Source organism: Podarcis pityusensis (assembly GCF_964106645.2).
Source record: "Podarcis pityusensis genome assembly, chromosome: 1".
NCBI lineage: Eukaryota > Metazoa > Chordata > Lepidosauria > Squamata > Lacertidae > Podarcis > Podarcis pityusensis.
In genome coordinates this window covers 117,485,282-117,511,490 of record NC_138028.1, presented here as the reverse complement: position 1 = coordinate 117,511,490, position 26,209 = coordinate 117,485,282, and the positions used below count along the sequence as shown (strand labels likewise).

Below are 26,209 nucleotides of genomic sequence, written 5' to 3'. Positions count from 1 at the left end.
TTTGTTCTTTGACATCTGGAGAATGTAGAATTGTACATCATCATCATCATTATACAATGACTACCAGGATTTTATAAGAGTTGCTGCAAGTGACTGGGCTTTTTGAGTGTGTCGGTGATTTGCTCATTAAGGTTAAATCCCCAAAGTTGGTAATTCACAAAACTATGATCCAGGTTTGAAACAGTGTTTTACACACCTGCAAAGCTCAGGTGTTTCACAGCCTTTTATATTGGCTGTCTTCTGGTTTCTGCAGAGCTGCAGAGACTATGAACTAATCTTGATATTTTCATTGTGCTGGTGACCTCAGCTGCTGCTGCCACTTCACCTGCGCTCCTGGGTTGAGAAGAGGCAGCAATTATCAGGAGAATGGAGAGGGAAGAAAGAAAAATGATGGGCAACTGGTCTCTCACTAGCTATGCAAGGCTTTCATAAGATTTCTTCAGCCACAAGTAATCTCATTTTAGTCATTAATCAGCAGAGATGGAGGATCAATGAAAGACCTAAGGGAGAACTGCAATGTGAGTAATTTGGCTGGATAGTTTTCCATTACAGGTAGACTTGGGTAACCTATAGTATAATTTCATAAGTTCTGTACATATCAAGAAATAGCTCTGTAGATAAATAAATTAGGAATCCACCAAGTCTCCCCTGAATAACTTTCACAAAATATAAAGAGCACACTAAATCGTAGGGATAAAAATGCAGCAGCTATAATAACATGAGGAGAAAAGCCCGAGAAAGCAATGCTGAGTCTTAACAAACTTTGCATTACCAGAAGTGTCAGACACTCAGCAAAAATCTGATTCTAAATATGAGAAGTAAACACCATCTCTATAAGATTATGTGGAAACACATTACGCATAAATTCTAATTATGCAAAATTAGTCAGTAGAAAGCACTTCTCAAGTTAAGTAGCAGCTATGAGTTATTTATGTAATGAAATTTGCTTCCACAAATGATATGTTAATATCGAGATTATATTTTGCTTCCTTCACTGTAGCAAAGTCATTTTTAATTATTACGTTAGGAATGTGCATAATTAAGTTTAATAATCAGTTTAAATATATTAATATGCCAGCATATAAAACTCTGCCATTTTATTGCTTTATTTACCAGAAACGGCGCCTACAGCTAAAATCAAGTATCAACTGAAAGTTTTTTTTATTTTTAAATGACATTTCATTTCTTGGATGTATAGCCTCTCTTGAAATTGTTCAGCAAATTCTATGAAGATGCTCACAGCATTTGCTGTCCAATATATATATATATTATATCTGTTTAGGAGGAAATGCAAATATGTTATGTTCTGTACAAACAACAACAAACCAGTCCCTTTTGGTGAGAACTTCTTTCTCCGATGCCACAGAGAAGCTAAAAAATAAAAAAAAAATCACAAATCCATATAGAGCAATATCCTTATTAGACCGCCCAAAAGTACAGATTTTGGATTTCTTTTTAATGCTTCCATGCCTTTAGAGAGATACTTTGCCTTGCAAACCAGAGGGATGACAGGGGTGGGGAATTGATTTCAACACTTCTTTTGGGGGACCCCCACTTACCATTGTTTCAAATGCAAACTCTACAGCAAAAGCTAGTTATTGTATGAACACACAGATGGTGGTGGTTTTGTGTGTGTGTGTGTGTGTGTTTTTAAAGAGATCATCTGGAAAGTCTGGAACTTAATACTCCGAGATGCCAATCAACTCCAACCCCCCGAAATTGGCAGGGGGGCCAAGCACACGCCCATAAGATGTGCCTCGAGCGGAGACAATGGGAGAAAGAGAGATGCCTTGTTTTTTCTAGCCAGGAATTATGTGAATAAGGAATACTAGAGGCAGAGAGCGAGAGAGAGACTGAGAGAGGAGGAGGGGGGGAAACCAGGGGGCTCACACCTCTTAAATCCTGCAACGCAAACTCCCTATTGCATGCTGTCTAACTGACAAGGGGGTGGGGTGGAGAGGAGCTGGATGCCGAACGAGAGATCCTACTCACCAAACAAGGTAAGAGCCATTGCGAAGGTGCCGCAAGTCGAAGGATCACGTCGGGGCTGCTCAGGAGGGCTGGGCTGGACATTGGGCTCTGCAAGCTCTCCCGTCCGCGGCGGCGCGCGCAAAAGGCAGGCGGGGTGGGGGGACACACACAAACACACAAAGAGCGGCGAGGCTGCAATAAAAAGTTATTGCATTGTTGCCCAAGGAGCCACTTGCCCCAGAGAGGAATGCATTTCTCCCTCAAGCCTGGAGAGGAATGGCTGGTGAGAGTTGGGCGTGGGGCGGCCAACTTAAGGAAGCCCCGCCGAGGAAAGGGCTCTTGCTCCTTTTGCAGAAGGAAGCGCGCGCCGCCCGCTTTGGCCACCTCAGGCTGCAGCCCTTCAGGCTCCGGGAGCCATCTTGTTTCGCCACATGACCAAGCTCCTTCCCCTCCCTCCTGCCTCCTCCGCGGCGTTGCCGAGCCCGGCGTGAGTTCCCATGGCAACGGGAGGTTCACGCGCCGCCGCCTCCCGTCCCCTGGGCCCCTCCATCTCCACCCCCCACCCACCCCGAGAGAGGCAAGGCCTTGACAAGACGGGGCATGGGAGGAAGGGGTCAGAGCAGCAGCAAGCTTCTAGAAATGAGGGTGGAGGTGCTCTGAGAAAGGGCTGTGTAGGAAGGGGGGCTGCCCCTTCTCCAAATAAATACGCAGACACCCCCGTCTCCAAAAGCGCATCCTGGAAAAGGGCGCGCGCGGGTTTCCTTGTTTCTGAGCGCAGGTGAGAATTCTGAGGTCACCTGCGGCTGTGGTCCTTTCCTCAAGGATGCCTTGCAAGGGCTACTGAAAAAAGGATGCTGCAGTCAGGGGCGTAGGCAGAGGGAGCAGCTGCTCCCCCCCAAAAAATCAAGTAAATAAAAATACCTAGCTAACTGAGGTTCTTCTCCCCCTCCCCCCAAAAAAGAATCCTGGCTACACCCATGGCATCAGTATGGCTTCTAAAAACAAACAGCTCTACATTGTTATCATTATCGTTTAATAAATTTGTATGCCGCCCTTCATCCGAAGATCCTAAGGCAGTTTGCAACAGGAAAAAATGCACAAGAATACAAGATACATAATCAAACAAAAACAAACCAATTGCCCCACCTCATTCCACAAACACATTTAAAGAAACCATGAAATTATAAGCCAAAAGGCAGGGGCGAAACTAGGCTTTATTTTACCCAGGTCAAAGACCCAGTTTGATACCCACCCACAAACATCTGTGCATATGCAGGCTGGGAACCTCAATGGCACCTAAAATATACTCGGAGTCGAGAGTGGGTTTCATGCTCTTTATTCAGCTCCTAGTGGTGGGGAGGAATGAAAGTTCCCCCCAAATATCTGCTTTATATACATTATTTACACAACAGGCTGCACGTGATTGGCTAATTCAGAGATTCTCCTGTAGGCCAATCAGGCTGTGGATTCACTTCCACCTGGAGCTGGTTTGGGTGGCTCCTGCGGACCAATCATACTGCTGCATTGTTCTAGGACCAATCAGACCGCTGCATTCTGAATCCTATTGTTCTAGGACCAATCAGACTGCTGCATTCTGAATCCTATTGTTCTAGGACAAGTCAGACTGCTGCATTTTGGATCCTATTCAACTCAGTACCTAACAGCACCCTTCTGGAGGCTTCACCCAGGGCACAAAAAAACAACAACCCAGCTACCTTCCCTGTAGCTATGGCGCTGCCAAAGGCCTGGTTGAACGTTTTTGCCTGCTGTCAAAAGATGTAGTGAAGGCACCAGGTAAGTATTCTGCAAATGGGGAGCCACCGCAGAAAAGGCCTGTTCTAAAGTTGCCGCTCTCCAGGCGGCACATGAAGAAGGTGATGGTTGCAGGGTTTAGGGTTGCCATATTTCAAAAAGTAAAAACCAGAACATCCCGAAAGATTGTTGAGCTTTTTAAAGGAAAACCTCAAATATGATCTTTTTTTTAAAAAAAAGGAAAACCAAAAAGCACCACCTTTCGGAAATTCCCCTTGGACGTATGGCAGCCCTAGTCTAAGTAGGGGGTAGGGAGAGGACAGGTGATCCTTTAGATATTGCAGTCCTGAGCTTTATAGGTCAGAACCCACACTTTGATTTGGGCCCAGAAACTAATTGCCAGCCAGTGCAATAGGGTGAGGATTGGTGCAATATGCTCAAACCATCTTGCCCCGGTGAGCAACCTGACCACCAAATTCTGAACAGGCTGAAGTTTCTGAACTTTATTAGGGTGAACTCTTTGGGGCTTTGAATTTTTGACCTGGCAGCTCTTGGGGGGAAAACACACGTGGAATTCCTGATCTTTGACATGCATATGGGGAATCTTGCCTTCTTTCAAAATGATACAGTCAAGCTGTCCTGCCCACATTTGTGAAGAATATTCTTATGTGTTTACGAACAAGAGGTCGGAATAGGCTAATATATATGTGGACTGTCCCTGAATCAAGTGACTTTTCTTCTTTAAGTTCTTAAAGGTCTTAACCTAGTTCAAGGTTGTCATCTGAACTAGCCAGATGTTTAACTGATAACCAATCACAGTCAATCCATCATTTGATAAACAATACTTTCAAGCCATCTGGGCCAGAAATGGCAACTAGACATTCTGTTTTGGCGACTGTAACATGGTTTAGGGAGCAATTTAGTGCCTAGATTATATACCTGAGTTACTAATACTGTGTAACCCGGGTCTGATGAAAGTTATAGTCCAACAACCTCTGAAGGGCCAGAGGTCCTCATCTGTGGTGTAAACAGTTTGGCACTAAACTGGAGGAGAACTTTGCTAATTCTTTCCTTGGTGTCATACCAAGGGAGGTCAGTCTGGGTGGAGATACTCTAGGAAGGGAAATTAGAAGTGTAGAAAGAGCACTGTAGACTCCAGAAGAGTCATTTGTGCATTTCCTGTAGAGTGCAGTCCGAAACTGGTTGATCTTGTTGTTGCACATTCCAGACTTGGAAATGAGTTTTGCATACGGTTATGCCATAGTTATATCTTTAATGGGATCTCCTTAGAGAAACCTGATTAGTCATTACAGGCATACCTCATTTTATTGCACTTCACAGACATTGTTCCTTGCGAGGATGTGGGTGCAGCTGCAGGCAACCCCGCTGCTTCCAGGGGAAAGAAGCCCCCGGCTGCCACTGTCCTCCCTCTGGCCAAAGGAGTGGAGCTGGCTAGGGCTGGAGCCAGGTTCCCCCCCCCCCCGCCGCTCCTGCAGCCAAGGGGCTAATAGACTACAGTATAGTGTAAACATAACTTTTATATACACTGGGAAACAATTTTGTGTGTGTGACTTGCTTTATTGCGATATTTGCTTTATTGTGGTGGTTTGGAACCGAACCCACAATATCTCTGAGGTATGCCTGCACTTTATCAGCTGCTGGGGGTGGGAAAGGAGGGTGGTTGAATCTGCTGAAAAGAAACCACTGCGTTTGCCCTAATTTACTTTTCCTCTTCAGCTGTGCCCCAAACGCTTCCCTAAATCACAGCAAGCATAATCGGCACCCTGAAGGCTATGTTCATAAATTCTCCTGAAAACCAGAAACATGCACACGGAAATGTCAAGAGATTGTCAAACTTTTCTACAATTTTGTTACATAGTATTGTATCATTCAGACAAGGACTTCAGCTGGCCTATCTAGGTTTTAATGCCCAGATGCGCGCGCGCTCTCTCTCTCTCTCTAACGTGACTAAATTTGCAAGAAGTCTCTGTGGTTTTTAAGCAAATAAAGCTGTCCTGAAATTGTAAGCTACCTTAGGTTGGCTCTGCTGCACCACAGGCAGATGTGACTGTCCCCTACACAATGATACAGGTGTGGCTCCCAACAGGGGACAGAGGCAATTGCACACTCTCCAAAATGTCTCCGATGAAAATAGGGACTTCCTGTTCAACAACAACAACTTTATTATTTATATCCTACGCATCTGACTGGGTTGCCCCAGCCAGTTTGGGGGCTTCCAACATATATAAAAACATAATAAAACATTAAATGTTACAAAACTTACCTATATAGGGCTGCCTTCAAATGTCTTCTAAAGGTTGTATAGTTACTTATCTCCTTGGCTCGGGGGTCACACAACTCCATTCCTTCCAACATTTCTCTGATGAAAATAGGGACGTCCTAAGGAAAAGCAGGACATTCCAGGATCAAATCTAAAACCGGGACAGCTTCTGTAAATCCAGGACTGTCCCTGGGAAATAATGACACTTGGAGGGTCTGCAATTGCCCCTTCCCCCTACAAGCAGTGATTTGAGAAAAAGCATACCCCCAGGAAGAAGATATGAAAGACATACGTATTGGAACAATCAAGATTCTTACAGCAAGGATCATGGCCTGAACAGAACATTCCCCCACTCCCCTCTGTTACTACACATTGCTTAAATCACCTTTTTTCTGCCATTTTCATTGTCTTAGATTCTATGTTCTGAACACTTAATAAAAATTAGTTGTAATAAAGTACTTGATATGCTTAACTCTGTGTAATAGTTTATACTTTGATTGTTATACTGAGTATTATAATATTCAAGGGGTACTGTCATTTTGACTCAAGAAAATCACAATTTTGTAGTTCAAATCGGGAAAAATAAATACAGTAAATGGACAAACGTACTGTACAAAGAACATGCATTACTTCATATTACACAGCTGACAACTCACAGTAACTTCCACGTTGGCATGAGATTTCATCAGTAAAACACTATACATCCACATTTCACACTGCTTCACACATGAAACGCTTGCTTCCGTCTGAGACTCAGGAAACACCAGGAAAGGAAAGGAAGCCGACATCGGGGGTAGCAACGGAACTGACGATTCACTGTGCTAGAGAAGAAACTAACATTTGTAATTTTTTTTAGTTTCTTCTTCTGTTAGATTCACAAAATGTTTAGGGGTATGTGTAGCCCTGCGTCCTCCCAGAAAAAAAGCACTGATGGTATTCAAACTAATTATATATTTCTACATATATCAAATCAGGATTGGGCCCTGAGTTACTTGCTCCAATACAGTGATTGTCTTGGGCGGGGTGTTTTATATTCAAAATAGCTGTTTTGTTGACATGACCCTATGTGAAAGCCTCAGAAAACATCTTAGATACTCAGAAAGTAACAGATGAGCCACCTTCAGTACACAGAACTGCAGCACCCCTCTTCACATGGGCTACAAAGGTAAGTCATGCAAGTTAGAGAACATTATTTTCATATCCATTTCCACGTCTTAACAAACACATCCTTCCACATCTGCTGCTCTTGGCTCAAGCTCCCTATCTAAATGTGGATTTCCCTCAAAACGTCAGTTGTGGTTCTTGGGTATGCAGTAAAATGAGGGTGTTATAGGACTATAATATGGAGTTGGATCCATGATCACCACAGTTTTGTATTCAGCGATGCCATCTTCTCACTGCAAGAAGCAAGATTACAGGGAACCAGGCAGAGGGCCTTCTGTGGAGTGCGCTCCCTTCAGATGTCAAGGAAATAAAGAACTATACAACTTTTAGAAGACATCTGAAGGCAGCCCTGTATCGGGAAGTTTTTAATGTTCAATGCTTTATTATCTTTTATATATTCTGTAAGCCACCTAGAGTGGCGGAAAAACCTAGCCAGATGAGTGGGGGTATAAATAATGAAGTAATAATAATAATAATAATAATAATAATAATGGCTGCACTTTGGAGCAGAAGTCCAGGGAAGCAGCAGGAAGTCCCCCAAGCACAGCAGGGCTGGCTTACCACATTTTTTAGGTAAAGGAAGTAATCTAAAGAGGAAGCCCTCTTAAGACCATTAAGCCTAGAGACTAAGATCACCTATCCGTACCACTGCTTGTATTGGTATGTTTATTATCATTTATATAAAAAAAGGATGTTGAAGGATGCCATATAAATTCCATAACACATATGTATATATAGGATTTTCGGTTCTTTCAAAGAACTGAAAAATAGCACTGGGGAAATGTTGCCGAAATTGTCTCCCAAATGAGATGGGTGCAAGTGATTTGGAAATAGGCAAAACAACACATTGAGGGGCATAAGTAAAAAAAAAATAAAAATTAGAAGAGAAGAATGTACTATTTGTTTTGACCTGAGTTGAGAGCAATTTGCAATTAATACACTAGGGCTGCTTGATAATTAAAGTTTCATTCTTAGATTCCATGGAGAATTGTAACCACAGCCATTCTCTTGCTCTGTCAGGTCCATTTAGGACAACATTACACGATCGTTTGAGGTGGTTAAATGAAGCCGATGAAGAATTTGGGATACTGCCTCAGTGACCGCATGTATTAAAACCGCTTGCCCATTAAGATCAAAGGCCTATCTAGCTCAGTTTTGTATCTTCAAGAACCAACCATTCTGGTTGTTACAGAAATCTGTTACAGCTGCACAATGAACATGCCATTCTGTGCTGCTTACCTCAAGGTTCCAGAAATCTAGAATATGGGAATACCCACACATGAAAAGTAATTACAGTGGTACCTCAGAAGTTGAACGGAATCCGTTCCGGAAGTCAGTTTGACTTCCAGAACATTCGGAAACCAAACGTTCAGAAACCAAAACGTTCGGAAACCAAATCACAGTTTCCGATTGGCTGCAGGAAGCTCCTGCAGCCAACTGGAAGCCATGGAACCCTTGTTGGATGTTCGGGTTCCAAAGAATGTTTGCAAAATGGAACACTCACTTCCGAGTTTGCGGCGTTTGGGAGTCAAAACGTTCGACTCGCAAGGCGTTCTTCAACCAAGGTACAACTGTATTTCAGCAATGAAATTTCACCATTGCTATTATAGATGGATGCATGCACCTGCTATACCTTAAGATATAACAGCAACAATTTTATTAAAATCAGTAAGGAGCAAATGGCATTCTGCATCACTGTAGAAGGGCCAGGTCAGAATACCAGACTCATGGGTAAGAAGTCAAATCTAAACGTTTGGTTCAGTTCCAGTTCAGACTGAGACCTCATCCATGCGGTACATTGAGAATAGTATCATAGCACTGTAAACAGTACAGTGGTACCTCGGGTTACATATGCTTCAGGTTACATACGCTTCAGGTTACAGACTTCGCTAACCCAGAAATATTACCTTGGGTTAAGAACTTTGCTTCAGGATGAGAACAGAAATCGTGCTCCGATGGCGCAGCGGTAGCGGGAGGCCCCATTAGCTAAAGTGGTGCTTCAGGTTACGAACAGTTTCAGGTTAAGAACAGTTTCAGGTTAAGAACAGACCTCCAGAATGAATAAAATACTTAACCTGAGGTACCACTGTAATGCCTTTTCCCAAAGAATCCTGGGAATTGCAATTTGTTAGGACTGCTGAGAGTTGTTAGGGGAACCCTGTTTCCTTCACAGAATGACAATTCCCAGCGTGGTTTAACACTCATTCTCTCTGGGAAGTCTTGGAAAGCCCACCCTCAACTCATTGGTCTGTGACAAGCACTACCCAGTCACAAATAACCTGCTTTTTAGGGAAGGCGATTAAGAGGGTTGTGTAACAATTGCAAGTACTCTTGGATGAAGCAAATTGTCCTGACCAATTTCAGTCTAGATTCAGGCCTCATTATGGGACTGAATCAGACTTGGTCATCCTGATTGGTGACCTTTATTAAGAGAAGGAAGCGGGGAAGTGTATGACCGTGTTATTCTTGATCTCTCAGAAGCTTTTGATACCATTGACACTGCTATCCCAATGAGTATTGCTGAACACTATTTTATAGTGGTTCTAATCCTATCTCCAAGGTCAGTTTCAAAGAATAAAATTGAGTGATTGTCTGAGAGTTGTGCTGTGGTACCATCTTGTTCCCCATGCTGTTTAAAAATCTTTTAACCAGCTTGCTCACACTTAAGGCTATGGAAATGTTCGCACTGTTTACAAAAATGTCTTTGCCTTGTAACAACTGTGTTTACTTTTTTTTGCAGATCTCTGAATAAAGGTTAATAATGTCAATCAGGGGAAATGCCTTACGTTTCAAAAGTATTTTCCCAACATTATTTTCACTCGCCACTAGATGGTGCTTTATTTCAAAGTATGATGGAACATTAGAAAACCAGGGTTTTGAAAGAAAGAAAACGACTGCTAGAGAAGTATAGAGTTATCTAAGGGAGGTTATCTAGTTGACTGATTTGACTGATGTGGCAGTGTCTGTTCTTCAGGTTATCTGATTTCTGTTTCACATAGTTTTTGGTCACATTGCTTCCACTGAGATCTACGGATGAAGGGTGGTATAAAAAATTTAAGAAGAAGAATAAAAGGGCAGAAAGGTAGTGGTGTGTGTGTGTGTGTGTGTGTGAGAGAGAGAGAGAGAGAGAGAGAGAGAGAGACTCTCCTCTAAAAGGTCTCATTCCCTAATGGAAGAAATTCAGAGGATGACTCCAGTGTCAAACCAATGAATTAGAATCAAATCTGTTGGCAAGTGCTCTTTGTTGGGTATGAGTAAAGGCAAGGCTGGCTCAAGACATTTCACTGCCTGAGGCAAAGGACAAAATGATACTCTTCTTCCAAGTGCACATACAGTGGTACCTTGGTTCTCAAACTTAATCCGTTCTGGAAGTACGTTCCCAAACCAAAGCGTTCCAAAACTAAGGTGCACTTTCCCATAGAAAGTAATGCAAAATGGATTAATCCGTTCCAGACTTTTAAAAACAACCCCTAAAACAGCAATTTAACATGAATTTTACTATCATCATCATCATTCATTACTGTCAAAGACCAGCTCGGAAAGCACAACTGGGACAGCTTTCACAAGAATAAAATATACCTGTAAAGCAGTGTACAACAACAGCTTAAAGATTAAAATCTAAGATAAGCGCATATACACATAAAGACCTAAAAAGTTGAGCTACCATACAAATTGGCCCTGACACCCTGGAGGCCGACTTCAACTGTTTTCCTAGCGAACTTATTTGTTTCGGGGGGGGGTCTGCGCCTGCAAATCTGTGTGCAGAATCTGGTGACCCTCCAGGTCGCCTTGTGGTCTTTGCCTAAGAGGAGAAAATTGAGTTTAGACTTATTTTTCCCCCCTTTTTTACTATCTAACAAGACCATTGATTCACAAAATGAAAGCAATATGTTCTGTACTATAAAATAAGACAGTATTGTAGATGATAAAAATTAAAATTGTTGTTTGGGAGCTAAGTTGTTCGAAAACCGAGGTACCACTGTACAGGGGACCATTGGACTGGTAGTTGGACCATTGGACTGGTACTCCAATACTGGCAAAAGGGCTGTGTCTTCTACTGCCCTGGAGGGCAGCAGGCTGTAGGACAGGCCACGTGATGCTCATAGTTCTGGCCACTTCCCCCACCTTAGCATATGGTGCCTGAGGCAGCTGCCTCATCGTAGGGCACCACAGTTCAAGAAGGACACTGACAAACTGGAACATGTCCAGAGGAGGGCAACCAAAATGGTCAAAGGCCTGGAAATGATGCCTTATGAGGAACGGCTAAGGGAGCTGGGCATGTTTAGCCTGGAGAAGAGGAGGTTAAGGGGTGATATGAAAGCCATGTTCAAATATATAAAAGGATGTCACATAGAGGAGGGAGAAAGGTTGTTTTCTGCTGCTCCAGAGAAACGGACCCGGAGCAATGGATCCAAACTACAAGAAAGAAGATTCCACCTAAACATTAGGAAGAACTTCCTGACAGTAAGAGCTGTTCCGACAGTGGAATTTGCTGCCAAGGAGTGTGGTGGAGTCTCCTTCTTTGGAGGTCTTTAAGCAGAGGCTTGACAACCATATGTCAGGAGTGCTCTGATGGTGTTTCCTGCTTGGCAGGGGGTTGGACTCGATGGCCCTTGTGGTCTCTTCCAACTCTATGGTAGGAAACTTGCCGTACAATCTTGTCCTGCTTTTTGCTTCTGCTACACCAGCAGGTAAATAATGGAGGATTTACCTTTACCACTCTAAGAAGGATAATCACATCTCCCCCTGTCTGTTCCCCCATCTATTGACACCTTGTTCCTCACTCTCAAGTTTCCAGTTGCTCATCTGCTGTGCTCACCATCCTCTGTGTGCTAGTGTTTCATGCCAGATCAGTATAGTTAATGATGGTGCTGATCTGATGTGTATTATTGAGACCTGAGTGGGTGAGCTGGGAGGAACTGCCATGGTGCTTCAACCCTTACCCACTTGACTTATTAATGCATAATGAGTGGATCTAGAGTGTAGTCAATCCATCTTTGCATGAACAAGTAGTCTTGTTCTTCTTAAAAGAGGTATCAATTCAACAACTCATGAAAAAGCTCACCTTGCCTCCATTGGCTTGAGAACTTTTTGAAGAGTTCCAGGACACTGAAGTCTGTTCAGATGGCTCTGTATAACATTGCAGGAACCTCCAGTGATATATCTTAATAGGTATGTGGAAACACATCTGATGGAGACCTCAATCAGGCATATGGAGGTAAGACATCTCACTTCTTCACTGCTGACATTGTAACTCCTTGTCATCTCTGGTTTCCCACTTTTCTATTTGGAATTGTCAGGAGAACAATACAATCTGTACAAAGCTGTATCCAACTAAGTTAAAGAACAGACCTGGTGAAACCAATGGACATGATTAACTGAAGCTCCTTGATTTCAACAGGTTGATGCCAAGTAGAATTTAGTTGAATACAATCCTCTAAGTTAGGGATGGCCAAACTTGGCCCTCCAGCTGTTTTGGGACTACAGTTCCCATCATCCCTGATCACTGGTCCTGTTAGCTAGGGATGATGGGAGTTGTAGTCCCAAAACAGCTGGAGGGCCAAGTTTGGCCATCACTGCTCTAAGTACAGAGCTGTTTCTGTAGCCCAGATCTGAAGGTGGTGCCCTGAAGGAGCCTGAGGCTTGTGAGAATACAGATCTGGAAGCAAACAAAACTCAGGTAACCATAACCATTTCTTGCATTCTGTAGAATCTAATGATCTGATGTTACTCTCTTCCACGTAGACACTGAATGATAGAAAGTACTCCTTCCCAAGTATGGTGCAGGGAGCTTCCCTGACATAAAATTGTTAATAAAGCTTTTCCTGCCACTGCTCTGTGATTTAATGGAGGGGATTACAGTACTTTGTTTTCTAAAAGCCTGACAATCTCCCACTAGAATGGTTAGATTGGAATCCTTGAGTCTGGAAAAATGGCTCCACTTAGCGGTTTCATTATCTTTCTTTAGAAGACACAAGACCTTCTCTTCATTGGGTGTAATGCAGAAGGGATCCAGGACCTAACAGAAATAGTTTGGATTCCGAGAAGGGGAATGCAGCCAGGTTATTATTGGATACTTGGACACAATTACGGTCATTGGAGCCCTTACTTCCAGCTGGTTGTCAATTCAGATGGTTGCTGTGATAAGCATAGTCAACTGAATAGCCATATACGGGGAGAGATACAACCCAGACATCTGTTTTTGGAACTGTCCAGCAACTCCCCAAGCTGGTAACTTGCAAATTAAGTTTTTTAACTTGGGGGCAAGATTTTAATATAACAGGATGTGCACCTATTACTCTTGCATTGGCTGGAGATTGTTCAAAAGCCACCACCACAATGTGGCAACACGCTGCTTTCACTCTTCCTAGGCTTTTCTAGTTTAGATCCCAAGGAAAATCCCAGATGCATCCAAGCACTCCCTCTTGGGACAGATGTTTTGTACATCTCCCAGCATCCCTGATCGTTGGCCTTATGGGCTGGGAATGATGGGAGTCCAGTACATCTGGAAGGCACTAGATTGGAGAAGACTGTGTGACAGGAAAGCTCATCCAAAGATGTTTCAAATCAGATAAAAGGAAGTCCTGCATACAGGGTTTTGAGGGGCCATCATGTCAGTAGGGAAATAGAATATATACCAGATTGGCACAGATGTGATCATAATGGGTATCATACCAGTTCAGTGTCTCTGGCACATGTTGGAGCATGTCTCCAAGCCTGTAGCCACTAGCAGAAGTTGAGTGTCTAGGCAAGCTAATCCCTGGCTTCCTGCTTGTCTTTTTTGGAGTAGGGATGGGAGAGGAAGAACCATTTTGCCTAATAGTCAATTCTTGCTATTGTGTTCTCTGTCATTAGTAACTGGTCAAGTAGTGCTCAAGCTGAGATCTCCCATCTCCACAAAGGCAGGCAAGGAGAAAGTCACTGCTTGTTGCTACGGTCTGTTGTCCCTGACAAGGGGACAACATTCCCAATAATTCAGAATGTCCTTCTGAGCCTGCCCGATAAATTTTCGTGCTTGATTTTCAACACATGGGTAAGTAGTACATAGCTTGCCAACTTTTTTTAATTCATAGAGCCAATGAGTGCAGCTAACAAATGTTTCTATCATTCAATGACAAATACACAGCATCTGTTCTTCATTTAGCCACATTATCTACTTTTTCCACAAAAATAATTAGCCCTTCAGCACGGTTGCTCAGTTTGTTAATCGAATGGGACAATAAAAGCTATGGCAAAGAAATCAAAACACCCTCCTCTTTGTTATAAATCACAGAGGATGCACACATTGATCACTTCAATGCTCGATGACCCGGTAGTGGCAAGAACAGCTTTATGCAACTGTGGAACTCAATTCACCTACAAAAAATGTTCTACCTCTAGAACACGCAACCCCAATAGCTAGATTAGGATTGCTCTCAGAAGACTTATGAGCAATCATTCTTATTTGTTTGCGGGGAGCTAGACATCATTGTGTCAAACAAGTGTTGTCTCAGCCTTTCTAATGTGTTTTCCTGTCTTTTTCCTTATAGCAAAAAGTCTGATCTTTGGGGGAATTAGGTGCACATGCCCTCAGGGTTAGGGTCTCAGTCCCAGGAAGTATAAGCCTTTCATCCTAGGACTCGCCAACATGGGTTGAAGGTGCAGTGCAGCTGAGGAAAGGCAAATTCAAGCATGGAGAATCAGTCTTGGTCCAAACATGATCCGGAAACAAGAACTGGCAACAGTTGAAGGTCAATCTCACAGGGAGTTCAGAAAAGATATAACACAGCAAGGCAAGGTATCTAGAATCAGGAACAAGGATCTAAAGATCAAGGAATGAGAGACCAGTGTTGTTTCCAGTGACTAGAAGGCTCAAAAAGACAACCGTATAACCTCTGGCCTCCGAGAGTGTACCCCAACCTCAGCTGCTAATACTAGTTTCACAGATTGACTAGTTTCTCACAAGTAGACATGTAAGCCATGCAATGGCTCTGGGTCTATAGACACACACTACGTTGTTGCTCTTTGGTATTGCATCCCATTTAAGAACAAGCATTCCACAAGGAGCTCAAATGACAAACCTATTTCCCCATTGCCAGAGAAAGTAAAACTGTAAATAGAAAGATGTCCAGGCTCTCTTCAGTTCCAACTTTCCCCACGAAGAAGTTGCTCAAAGCAGCTTAAACATTAAAAAAAATATTGTGGGAAGATTTCAATGTTATGCTAAGGCCATCAGGGCAAGCGTTTCAATTCTATAGAAATGGCAGGAACCATTGCAGCAGAAAAGAAATCTGATGCCATCTTGGCCTTTCAGAAGTTAGAATTGCAATGCAGTAGATACAATTTAAAGATAGATTTTATTCTCTGATGACTTACTCATGCAAACTGCACATTGAAGAAAAACAGTACAGTTTGTGAAACATGTCAAATGCAAGGATCTCGAATGCGAAGTACAGAAGTAGTGTGACATACATTTTAAAACGGAATCTATGGTTATACAACTGTTCTCTTGTTTGCGGAACACAGGATTTTAACTAATCCCTTCATTAAAATCATTTACATCTCTCCTTGCACATATTTAGATTTACTTTACAACAGCAACAGCTTTATTACTAAAAAAAACCCCCAACAAAAAACGTATTAAATAAGATTATGCCTAGATTTAGTGGAGGAAACATAACCACTTTGTTCATCCAATCCAAACACTCTCCACTCCGATCCATAGGAGGAGGAGTATGTGTGGAAGCAGGCTTCTACGTGTATATGAACTTGTGGAATTGCAAGCCATGAGTATGCATCAGGCACACATACAAACGTCATATACCTGCACTGCATTGCTTTCAACTGAATTCGCATCTCCATCCCAGTGTGACTAGAGTTGAATCCTTCAGAGAGGATTTTTTTTATAGAATTCACAGTTTGTGCTGGAGACTTCGTCACTATACTTGTGGGTTAAAAATAAAAATAAAATTAAAGCTTGTTTCTGAAATTAACCCTTTAAAAACTGATAAAATGAAGGTGTCTGGAGCACTTTTTGCAAACTATGCAAAAAAAACCTTGTTTCCTTACATTTTTAATACACAAAATATTTAAATTCTTATTTTCAGACTTAAAGCACTGAAATGATATATACATAATTTTAGGACTTTGTTCAGCTTCCATTCTAGTTTGGTTGTAAATCATACAAATTAAGAGTTGCTCTCTGCCATTACCACCAATTAAAATCCAATGATTTAAAACTGAATGTTTCATAGTTTGATGGCACCCTAGGTTAAAACAGAGCATAGAACATATGAGTTACACAAACCCACAATAAATGCATTAAATGTTTGTTATATACATAATGGAATTCTTTCTTTACTGCCAGATGCTGCTACTGTGTAGTTTTTCTCTGCTGTTATGCAAAGTTTTTCTGGTATGACAGCACATACCTGTTTTTTTTCTTTTTGCACTTTTACAACTTAATGGTAAAATATTATATATTTTTAACATGAGTACAGAATTAAAATAGATAATGGCACATTAAAAAACTCAATATCCTGCAGATGATTGGATAATGAGAAAAAGTGTACCTACAATCATCTTATCAGAAACAAACTACATCATGGAATGTTAGTTATCCAAATTCACACGGTAAATAACATTTCAAAAACTGCAATCACCTACCAAGCCAGCATCACACTGAAGGCATCTTTAAACATTCAAGCACAGATTGCCGGCGTAACTACTGAACCATTCTCTCGCTCTCTCATTCATACACACATACACACGTCACACTATAATTACATTGTTTCCACGGTACGGTAAATATTGATTTTTTTTCTCCCCACAAGAAAAGTATCAAAATTTTGCTACTAAAAGATGACAGTGCTTACACAAGAATAAAGTACAAGTTACCTTGCAAATACAATACAATAACAAAAAACAAAAAAAAAGGTCTTGAGTAGTTTGATGAGGGAATTTCAAGCTTTCCTGGCACCCATACTATCTTGCAGTATGAATAAGCTCCTCTTTAAGACCCAAGAAACCACAAAATATCAAGTGAGCTTTGAAAAAGTATTCCATCTTTCACAACCCTGTTCAGAATCTTTCCGTTGTTCTTGGCTGTTTAGTAAGAGGGTATAGCTGCAGGTTTTTGTTTTTGCAGCAGAAGCAAAGCTCCTGATTTTATAAAATGGAAGTGCTAGCTAAGCTGACATCTATTTTAAAAAAGAAAATCTAGCTAGTAATGACCCTGATCAAGATTACATATGTGCATAAAAAGTACTGTATTCCATATACTGTACTGGCCCTGTTAAACAAAATTCTTTAAAAACACCCAAACAGTTAAAAAGCCAAAGAAAATGCTACACAATATAATCAAACATATTCTCCCAAAGTTTTTCCCCCTCTCATAATGTGCAAAACAATATAAAGGCAAAAAAGACTAAAAGCAAATTTCCTGTTCCTGTCTTTTTCTCTTGCCTAGTGCTTTAATGATCTTGTAGAGTTTACGAAGTCAATAGGATTCTATGCAGAACTTTGGTATAAAATATTACAAGATTACTATCACAGTTTTTTGGGGTGAGCATTTTACGTGACTGCTTGGAATACCACCAAATTAAAGTAGTAAGTACATTTAAACTGTACCGACACTTTACATGACGAGCACTGAAAATAACTAGCAATCCTAATTAGGAAAGGAAAATGAACTTGGTGTCTGTTAAGAGACTACAACCCGCTGTGCCATTCCTGTTCGCCAACTTTCAAAGCCAAATTCAAGTTTGAATTTTACAGATGAATCATTTTTAAGCTACAGATTTCTCCTAAATGAAGGCTGCTTTCCTTGGTTTCCCTTTGAAGTTGCTAAGGAGTATCTAAAAACAACGCAAGTTTTTAATCAACTTCCTGAAGGCTGCGACTGAGATGGAGGAGCCATTACAATCTGCGAAAGCACTGGCTCTGTACTCTGGTCTGCCATCTGGGTGAGAACCGATGTAGCCACTGCTTCTGCCTTGGAGGTTGAGCTTACACCATTGGAAGTGCTGACCGAACTATGCTGAATAGCTTCTGTGTGAGGACTACTTGGCACGGAAATGTCTTCGGAACTATCATCTTTATCTGTAGCTGAAAAAGAAAACAAAAACATTTCCATGTCCTCGTCAATGAAATGTGCAATTAGAATATGAGATGCTAGTTCCATATGTTGTATAAATTACCTGAAGGATTTTGACGATAGCCAAAGCAGTGGGACTGAAATATTGGATTAGGAAAAAGTACACTTATTTTAAATAAATAAAAAAATTGTCCAGTAGCACCTTAGAGACCAACCAAGTTTGTTCTGGGTATAAGATTTCGGGTCCATGCACACTTCTTCAGATACACAAAAGCTTATACCCAGAACAAACTTAGTTCATCTCTAAGGTGCTACTAGATATTTTATTTATTTATTTCAACTGCATCAGACCAACACGGCTACCTACCTGCACTTATTTTAAAGTTATGTTCTAACAAATTCAAAAACTTTGGGAATTTTTACTGGAATACCTAAATATTTTAAGATGTGACAGCTCAAGTGCATGCAGTTCCCTTCTGTTATTTAGATTTTAAGGGGGGGAAAGGAAGGCACTGACAACTTAACATAAGAATTTTAGCATACTTGAAGAGCTGTGTGCATAAATGTATGTTTCCTGGAAAACAACTGAAAAAATATAACTCTGACTTTTGATTGAACCAGCACTGCAACCATTCTAGTTGTCTAATGTAACATGTATTGTAATCATTCATTACATTATTAATTAATTTTATGAAACAAAAGTGGAACATTTTTGTAAAAAATAAAGCAAAAGTGGAAACTTTTCCACATCACAGATGGACACATCAATCAACTTAAGAGGATTTTAATTTTCATCAACCCTATAAAGTGGCCATGATGGAGAAAAAGCTGTACATTTAATAACATAATTTTATAGTATAGGTAAATTCTACATTCTGACACAGCTGTTTTTTTGTATCTGCAGGCACCTATGTTATCAAGACCATTGAACAAAAGCAAATGAAGACTCGACAGATAAAGCATTTCTGAGGAAATTACCTCAAACATAGCATTGGATCCTGATTTGCTTCCACTGAAGGATGACACTGACAAGACAGTGGGTGGGTGAAGAGGCAATTTGCAGCACCAAGCACTACCTCTCCCAACTCTCTAAAACTACTCCTTTTTTGTGGGAGGGGGGACACCAAGAATTGCAGGGGGAATTCTCAATTCTGCATCCCACTTCCCCTAATGGGAGCATCTCGCAAGCAGAGTTCTGCTCACAGGGACTTGAGACCCACAGCAATTAATTACTGTAAGACCTTTCCCAAATAGCTGGCTTTTGCACTGAAGAATCGCTAATTCAGACTTATCTAAAAAATGCTTCCAGTACACCAGGATCTTCTCTGAGGGAATCTCCTGAAACGTCATCACAGTTAAGGATTACACCGTGTCAGGTATGGATGGAGCCTTTTTCAAGTGAAGCCATTTGGTACTGCGCTTTCACCTTTAATGTGCATGAACTTGCCAGTTAAGGACCTGCACAAGGTCAGAGATGCTGTAGCAATTATTACAGAGTTTATGCTTAGTTTATTCTAAACATCTAAGATGGTGCCTGAGGAAGATGCGAACATTGCCTAGAAGAGAAGAGTTTGGATTTGATATCCCGCTTTATCACTACCCTAAGGAGTCTCAAAGTGGCTAACATTCTCCTTTCCCTTCCTCCCCCACAACAAATACTCTGTGAGGTGAGTGGGGCTGAGAGCCTTCAAAGAAGTGTGACTAGCCCAAGGTCACCCAGCAGCTGCATGTGGAGGAGCGGAGACGCGAACCCGGTTCCCCAGATTACGAGTCTACCGCTCTTAACCACTACACCACACTGGCTCTCACACTGGCCTAGCACAACATAAAGAAGAAGCTTTTGTTTCATGGTGCATTTTGTGTTCTTATTTTGTGTTTTTATGTTGTGAACTGCCCTGTGATCTTCAGTGAAGGGTGGTATACAAATTTAATAAAATAAAGAAGGACTGGTGGTAGCCCCCTAGGAAGTTGCTTCTACTATCCCTCTTGCTTTCTTCAAGGCTTCAGTGAGTTGTATCACTTGTTTTCAGTATTTTCATAATGTAGCTGAGGCACCTTATTAAGAATATGCTAGGCTCTACAGACTACAGAATGGAATTCAAGGTCAAGCAAATGTTCCATCTGTGCAACCATATCAGCATGCCAGATGGAACAATCCTGCCTCCACCTCAACATGGGTTTTCTTCTGACACCGCCCCGCCAGCCAATTTTGAGGGAGAGCCCCACTGAGCTAGTGGAAGTCCTTCCACTGGGCTTCTTCCAGCGACGGGGCTCTATAGATGAACCCTGCCCTTTAAATCTGATTCCGTCCAATCCATCTTATTGCATATTTACAATGAGCAATTATGTATAGTTATTCCTGCAGACCATAATCCAATATCCTCCAACAGTGACAACACACACTGCAAATGAGTTTGCAACAATAGTGCAAATTTTGGAGTATGCACTTTCTCTCTGTGTTAGTACTTTAAACTTGCAAGCTAAATGTACAACCAGATAGTTCTCTTTCATAATATCAGCATTCAAGACACCTAAGCACATTCAGCAAACTATGCATGCATAATGTAATCCTATAGCTGCTTCTATATGGAATAATGTTGTTTTGTCAGATGGGAACCATAATGGCCTCATCCCTGCAACAATCATTGTTAATATAAATTCAAAACATATTTCTGCACGGTTTCAATTTGCTCCAAGATGCCACTTTCCATCCTGTCAAATGACTGGAGATCAAAAGGACCGAGATTTATAAGCTCAAAACTGACAAAATCAGAGTTCTAAATATATACAGCCACAGAGTGTTGCTAAATCTCCGGAATCTCTTAAATTAAAAAATATTGCCCATTCTGATGAAACTGCTTACAATGACTACAAGTAAAGATGGTGGCCATTAAGTTTTATCGCAAGCACCTGAGGAACTGTTCGCATGCAATACAAAATGTTCTTTTATTCTCCTAAATTACTGACACTGGCAAATTAAAATGAAGTGGCTACATATGGCAGAAACAATCTTCACATTTACAAATATACTGAAATATCACTAAATCATAAAAATGAAAGCTGTGGGTTATATATTATGAATGTTGCCTAATGCATTCCCAGCTCAGTTATTTGTTACAAATTTGTGTACAATGGACAAAATTGGCCATTTATTCTACAGCAGCAGCTGGTTCTAGCGCTGGGTATTATATCCAAAAAGAAAAGAAAGAAGCACACAATTAACCTTTGAAATGCTGAAAAAGTAAAAGCATTAAGAACATTTTTCCAATGTTTTATAAATTTTACTTTTACGATAAGCATTAAAGCTCATTCTTCCTTCCCCGAATAAAATTATGGTAAATATTTATTTCATTTTATTTCTGGTGGAAAGACCGGTAAACAACATAAAGAGATTCTATCTCAAAGCTATGACCTGTGAAATAACTAATTTTATTTTTTTATTAAAAAAAAGTAATTGGATACTATTAAACTGCATACAATCTCTAAATATTAATACATACCATGCTGTAACTGAATACTTTTTTAAAAATTGTAAGAATCCAGAAGAAGATTCAATATATCATTGCATTTATCTTGCAACAGCCTTGTAGGAATTGTTATATTTAAAGTGAAGTATTTGAACATCACTTCTCCGTTGTAATGTTATCTCTGTTTGCTTTGGCAGTATTTCACTGGTACAGCCTAAGGCTATATAGGTAATGGAACATTACTCACTATGATAGCCAGACTTCTTCTGCATGGCTGTTACAGGGCAATCTTTATGAGCTAGAAGAAGCTGTTTCAGCTGCGCCACTTCATTTCTCAGCAGGGTGACTTCACTCTAAAGAAGAAGAAAAAAGTTATATACTTTACCAGGATCAAGTTACATCCATTTCAAACTGAGATTTACAAGCTTTCGTAAAGACAAATACAAGACACAGCACACAATTTCTAGGCACATTAACACAACGCTTTATCTGTGAACTGCAGCAGTTTTGGCTAAGCAGCTTGTTTGTTTTGTACATTCAAAGAAAATATTGGGAGTTGCTTTACATTTGGCCTATTACATTCAACTCCTTTTGATCTCTTGCTTCTATATGCAGTCCGATATAGATATCAAAATGTTGTGCACCACATTTTAAGGGACTGGCATTGACTATTTATTTTTTTTGCCATTACAGATAATTGAATGGAGAATTCTAATGTGACATATTTAAGATGAATACATTAAGGAAGTGGGGAATTTAAAATATACTGGACATAGTTCCATTGATCTCCCAATATTTTTAAATGTCGCTGTGCAAACGATGCAAGTATCAATATTCGTCTGACCTCATTCTGCTGAGGCAGAAGCTGGGGGTTCTTCTGCTGTAGCTAAAACAACAAGTCCAGCAAGAAGAGCCAAAGGTTGAGCCCACTTTATCTAAACTCTGAAAGTGAGCCTCACCATACAGTAATATTTTTATATTTCATATTCATATGATTCAAACAGTTTCCCCCAGCTCGTTTAATTTGTAAAATTGACAAAACTAGAATGAGAACCAGCACTTTTTCACAGCTAACATGCTGTGGAAGGCCAAACATATCAAAACACATATTCAACTTAAGCCATCATGGGTTATTACTACCCAGCTGTGCCTGCTTTATCAAATGATGAATAATTTTGGAATACAGGATTAATATTTTCAGATAATGAAGAGTTTAAATAATTTATTTGCCGTTCAATTTCCTTTACAAATCATTCTGTTCTTCACCTTTGCCAGCTTTGTTGCTGGCAGACTATAAAAAACACCTCTGCTTTACATGAAAGAGATTAACCCTTGAGACTCTGCCGTGTGTGTGTGTTCCAGTCTATGCTTATAAAAATATGTTTAAGTAGGAAAAATCCATACAGAAATGTCCATTGTCTTTTAATGCAAATGAAAACATAGATGAGGTAACATGTATTCTAGGCCAGCCTCCTCCAATTTGGTGCCCTCCAGATGTTTTTGTGTATATACTTATTAGCTACTGCCAGCCTTGCCAATCATACACACAGGATTCCTGCACTTACGTTACACTGTTCTCTCATTTGTTTCTACTTCATATTCCATTATACCTCTCCTGTCACAAACAGAAACATTTTAAATTACGTAGAGTGAAGGACTAGCCAAGAAGGCAAAAATCTTTGACCTTCAATCTTTCGGTTGTCTTCGGGTTTTTTAAAATAATGCATGGGTAGATACACGTGACTGGCTCTGGAAACTTTGCTGGAGCATATCTATACTGTGAAATGGGTACAAGCAGCTCACGCCCACCACGCCTCTCAAAGCAGGCTTGCATTATATGCAATGCCCGATGGCCACTTGTAACCTCACCTCACCCTATGTGCACCTCATTGGGGAAAGTTCCAGATATTCAGAGTTTGCACCCTTTCCCCATCTCTTTTTGGGGAGAAGGTAAAAGAAATGGAGCTCCTGAGACACTTATGGGGAAGGAAAGATGAAATATTATGGGGCGATGGGGTTCAGTTCCCAGCACTCCACCCTATGATGTCCCCCCCCCCCCCCGGCCGTGTGCCGGCAATCACACATCATTTGGACGAGCCTAAAATTACACTGTGTGCTCTGGACCTGTTAAATGGATTCAATTAACCAACTTTGATAGTGGAAGCCAACAAAAGATTCCTTTCCTCCCCTACCCAAAAATCAAAAGGAGATCATCCTTTCTGACAAGTAGAACAATCATACAGTGGTACCTCGGGTTAAGAACTTATTTCTTTCCGGAGGTCCGTTCTTAACCTGAAACTGTTCTTAACCTGAAGCACCACTTTAGCTAATGGGGCCTCCTGCTGCTGTTGCGCCGCTGCTGCACGATTTCTGTTCTCATCCTGAAGCAAAGTTCTTAACCTGAGGTAATATTTCTGCGTTAGCGGAGTCTGTAACCTGAAACGTATGGAACCTGAAGCGTATGGAACCTGAGGTACCACTGTATTGGCATAGCGTTGAATTCAACCTATTGCCCTTAATTATTGTATTACAATATCAGATTATTGTTTTAAAATTACAAACAAGCAGAAGGAAGTACCTGTAATTGACCATTTAACGAGCTCAAGTCTTCAGCTTTCTTCTCCAAAGACTGCACCCAAACTTTTCTTTTTTGTCTACACCTTGATGCTGCCGCCCTATTCCGCTCTAGGAATTTCCGCCTTTTCTCATCGGGATCTTCATTTGCTGCCCTTCGTCGTCGACCCCCTGTATTTGGCGTTTGCGGTGCAAGCTGTGCTGGAGAAGCCTGCAAGAAGCAAGGAATGCCAGAGTTCACTGCCACAAAACTTTTAGTTCAAGCTTAGACTTTGGACAGAAATTCACATTCCTCTAATATATCACACAGCATTGACTATAATGGTCTCATTTAGTGCAGAATATAAATTGAACACATGCAATCTTTAAAGAGTTTCAAAGTAAAAACAAAATGCACTGTTGACATGTTGGCTATAGCAGACATATCAAACACAGGTTGGCAATACAGCACTAAAGTTCCAATTCATGAAAGATTACCCTACCCAAATTTGAGCCATTCTCCCAACCCCACTGCAACCCTGTAAAAAATAAATTAATTAAAAATCCACAATATTCACTAGGCTCCCCCTCTGGAGAAGCTTTTCAGGGATGCAGAGGGGAAGACAAATGATAGATTGGTTGTGTGAACTATCTTATACTTGCACAACCACTGGATACAACATAGAATATACTATTATAGAGGCAGAGTGGAGCTGAATTAAATGACTTCTCCACCCCCACTTTAAGGTGGGGTTTCTCTCTTTGTATTCTCTCTCTCTTTGTATTGAAAAAGAGGAAATTCTAGGATTAAAAAATATTTGGTGTAAGAGTTCAAGCACTTGCAACACAGGGTTGGTTCATATGCAATGCTAAGCCATGGTTTAGTGAATGAGCCTCTGTGAGCCTGAACAAAGAATAGTCACGAAACAAGTCAGCTACAAACCATGGGTTATGAAGCTACCTTGTTTAGCAACCTTGTTTGTTGTAAGCCAAGATTGCTGGTTTGCACATAACACTAAGCTAAGAGTCTGTCAGGAAGTAATCTAGGATGTTTATATGGTAGCAAACAGAATCAGAAGCAAGGTTTCTTACCGGTGTTTCAGTAGTAGATGTAGCAGGCTGCTGCAGCGACTGTGGCCGTGCTTCCTCTGACTGAGTTCTAACCAATCCACTTGTTTGTCCCTTTGCAGTATCTCCATTTGTGACCTGAGAGTGCTGCTGGGTTAAGGCAGCTTTTAATCGCTGAAAGACAAAAATGAATTTTTCCACGATGAACGATTGCAGGCCGCAATAGTCAACTTACTCAGCTAGCTTAAGAGTTGTTCACTAGCTTAAGAGTTGCCTGTGAAAGCTGCTCATGCCCAATTTTCGGAGACTCTCCTCCTGCTGCTGCAGCAGCTCCATTCCATACCTCTCATGAAGACCCCCAAAATTCCAGGAGAGGCTTTTGGGAGGGTGCAGGGTGCTGCCATGAGAAGGGAGGAAACTTCCCTTGTGCAAGTGCACATCCACTCGCACAGCACTGGAAACAACCAACTACTTTCATTCTAAGCATATACAGTGGTACCACGGTTTACAAACTTAATCTGTTCCGGAAGTCTGTTCTTAAACCGAAACCGTTCTTAAACCGAGGCGCGCTTTCCCTAATGAGGCCTCCCGCCACTGGTGTCCTTCCACCATTTGGCTTCCGTTCGTAGACCGAGGTAAAGTTCGCTAACCGGAACACTACTTCCAGTTTTGTGGAGTTCTTATACCAAATAGTTCGTAAACAGGGCTGTTATTAAACCAAGGTACCACTGTACAGGCAACCCCCGATTTGCACAGGATTTGCATTCAATGTCACTGCACGCCCGTGTGAAATTGTGTTCAGCTGAAACACCCCATTCTGCACCTGTTCTGCCTCCGCCCCACCCTTTCGGTGATGTCTTTTGTGATGTTTCCAGGTCA

The 26,209-nt window shown here is 41.2% G+C and overlaps 2 protein-coding genes and 1 long non-coding RNA gene across 7 annotated transcripts in view; 1 reads left to right on the top strand and 2 right to left on the bottom strand.

Moving 5' to 3' along the window:
* The window catches only part of CHN1 (chimerin 1), a 102,427-nt gene extending 100,005 nt beyond the window's left edge, over nucleotides 1–2,422 (bottom strand). The window contains exon 1 of one of the 2 annotated variants that reach the window (XM_080971536.1): nucleotides 1,993–2,422. In XM_080971536.1, the coding sequence (XP_080827662.1) occupies nucleotides 1,993–2,073 (81 nt within the window). In that variant the 5' untranslated portion in view covers nucleotides 2,074–2,422. The remainder of the gene's footprint in view (nucleotides 1–1,992) is intronic. The other variant, XM_080971537.1, reaches the window with a different exon arrangement.
* Nucleotides 1,876–21,950, top strand: LOC308458666. Its single transcript, XR_013977615.1, has 3 exons — nucleotides 1,876–2,000; nucleotides 14,024–14,201; nucleotides 19,147–21,950. It is a non-coding gene; the product is annotated as an uncharacterized lncRNA (long non-coding RNA).
* The window catches only part of ATF2 (activating transcription factor 2), a 39,280-nt gene continuing 28,556 nt past the window's right edge, over nucleotides 15,486–26,209 (bottom strand). For all 4 annotated transcript variants that reach the window (XM_080971529.1, XM_080971527.1, XM_080971530.1 and 1 more), the window contains 4 exons: nucleotides 25,355–25,504; nucleotides 24,288–24,494; nucleotides 21,957–22,062; nucleotides 15,486–18,253 (listed from right to left, as the gene is read on the bottom strand). In XM_080971529.1, the coding sequence (XP_080827655.1) occupies nucleotides 18,027–18,253; nucleotides 21,957–22,062; nucleotides 24,288–24,494; nucleotides 25,355–25,504 (690 nt within the window). In that variant the 3' untranslated portion in view covers nucleotides 15,486–18,026. The remainder of the gene's footprint in view (nucleotides 18,254–21,956; nucleotides 22,063–24,287; nucleotides 24,495–25,354; nucleotides 25,505–26,209) is intronic.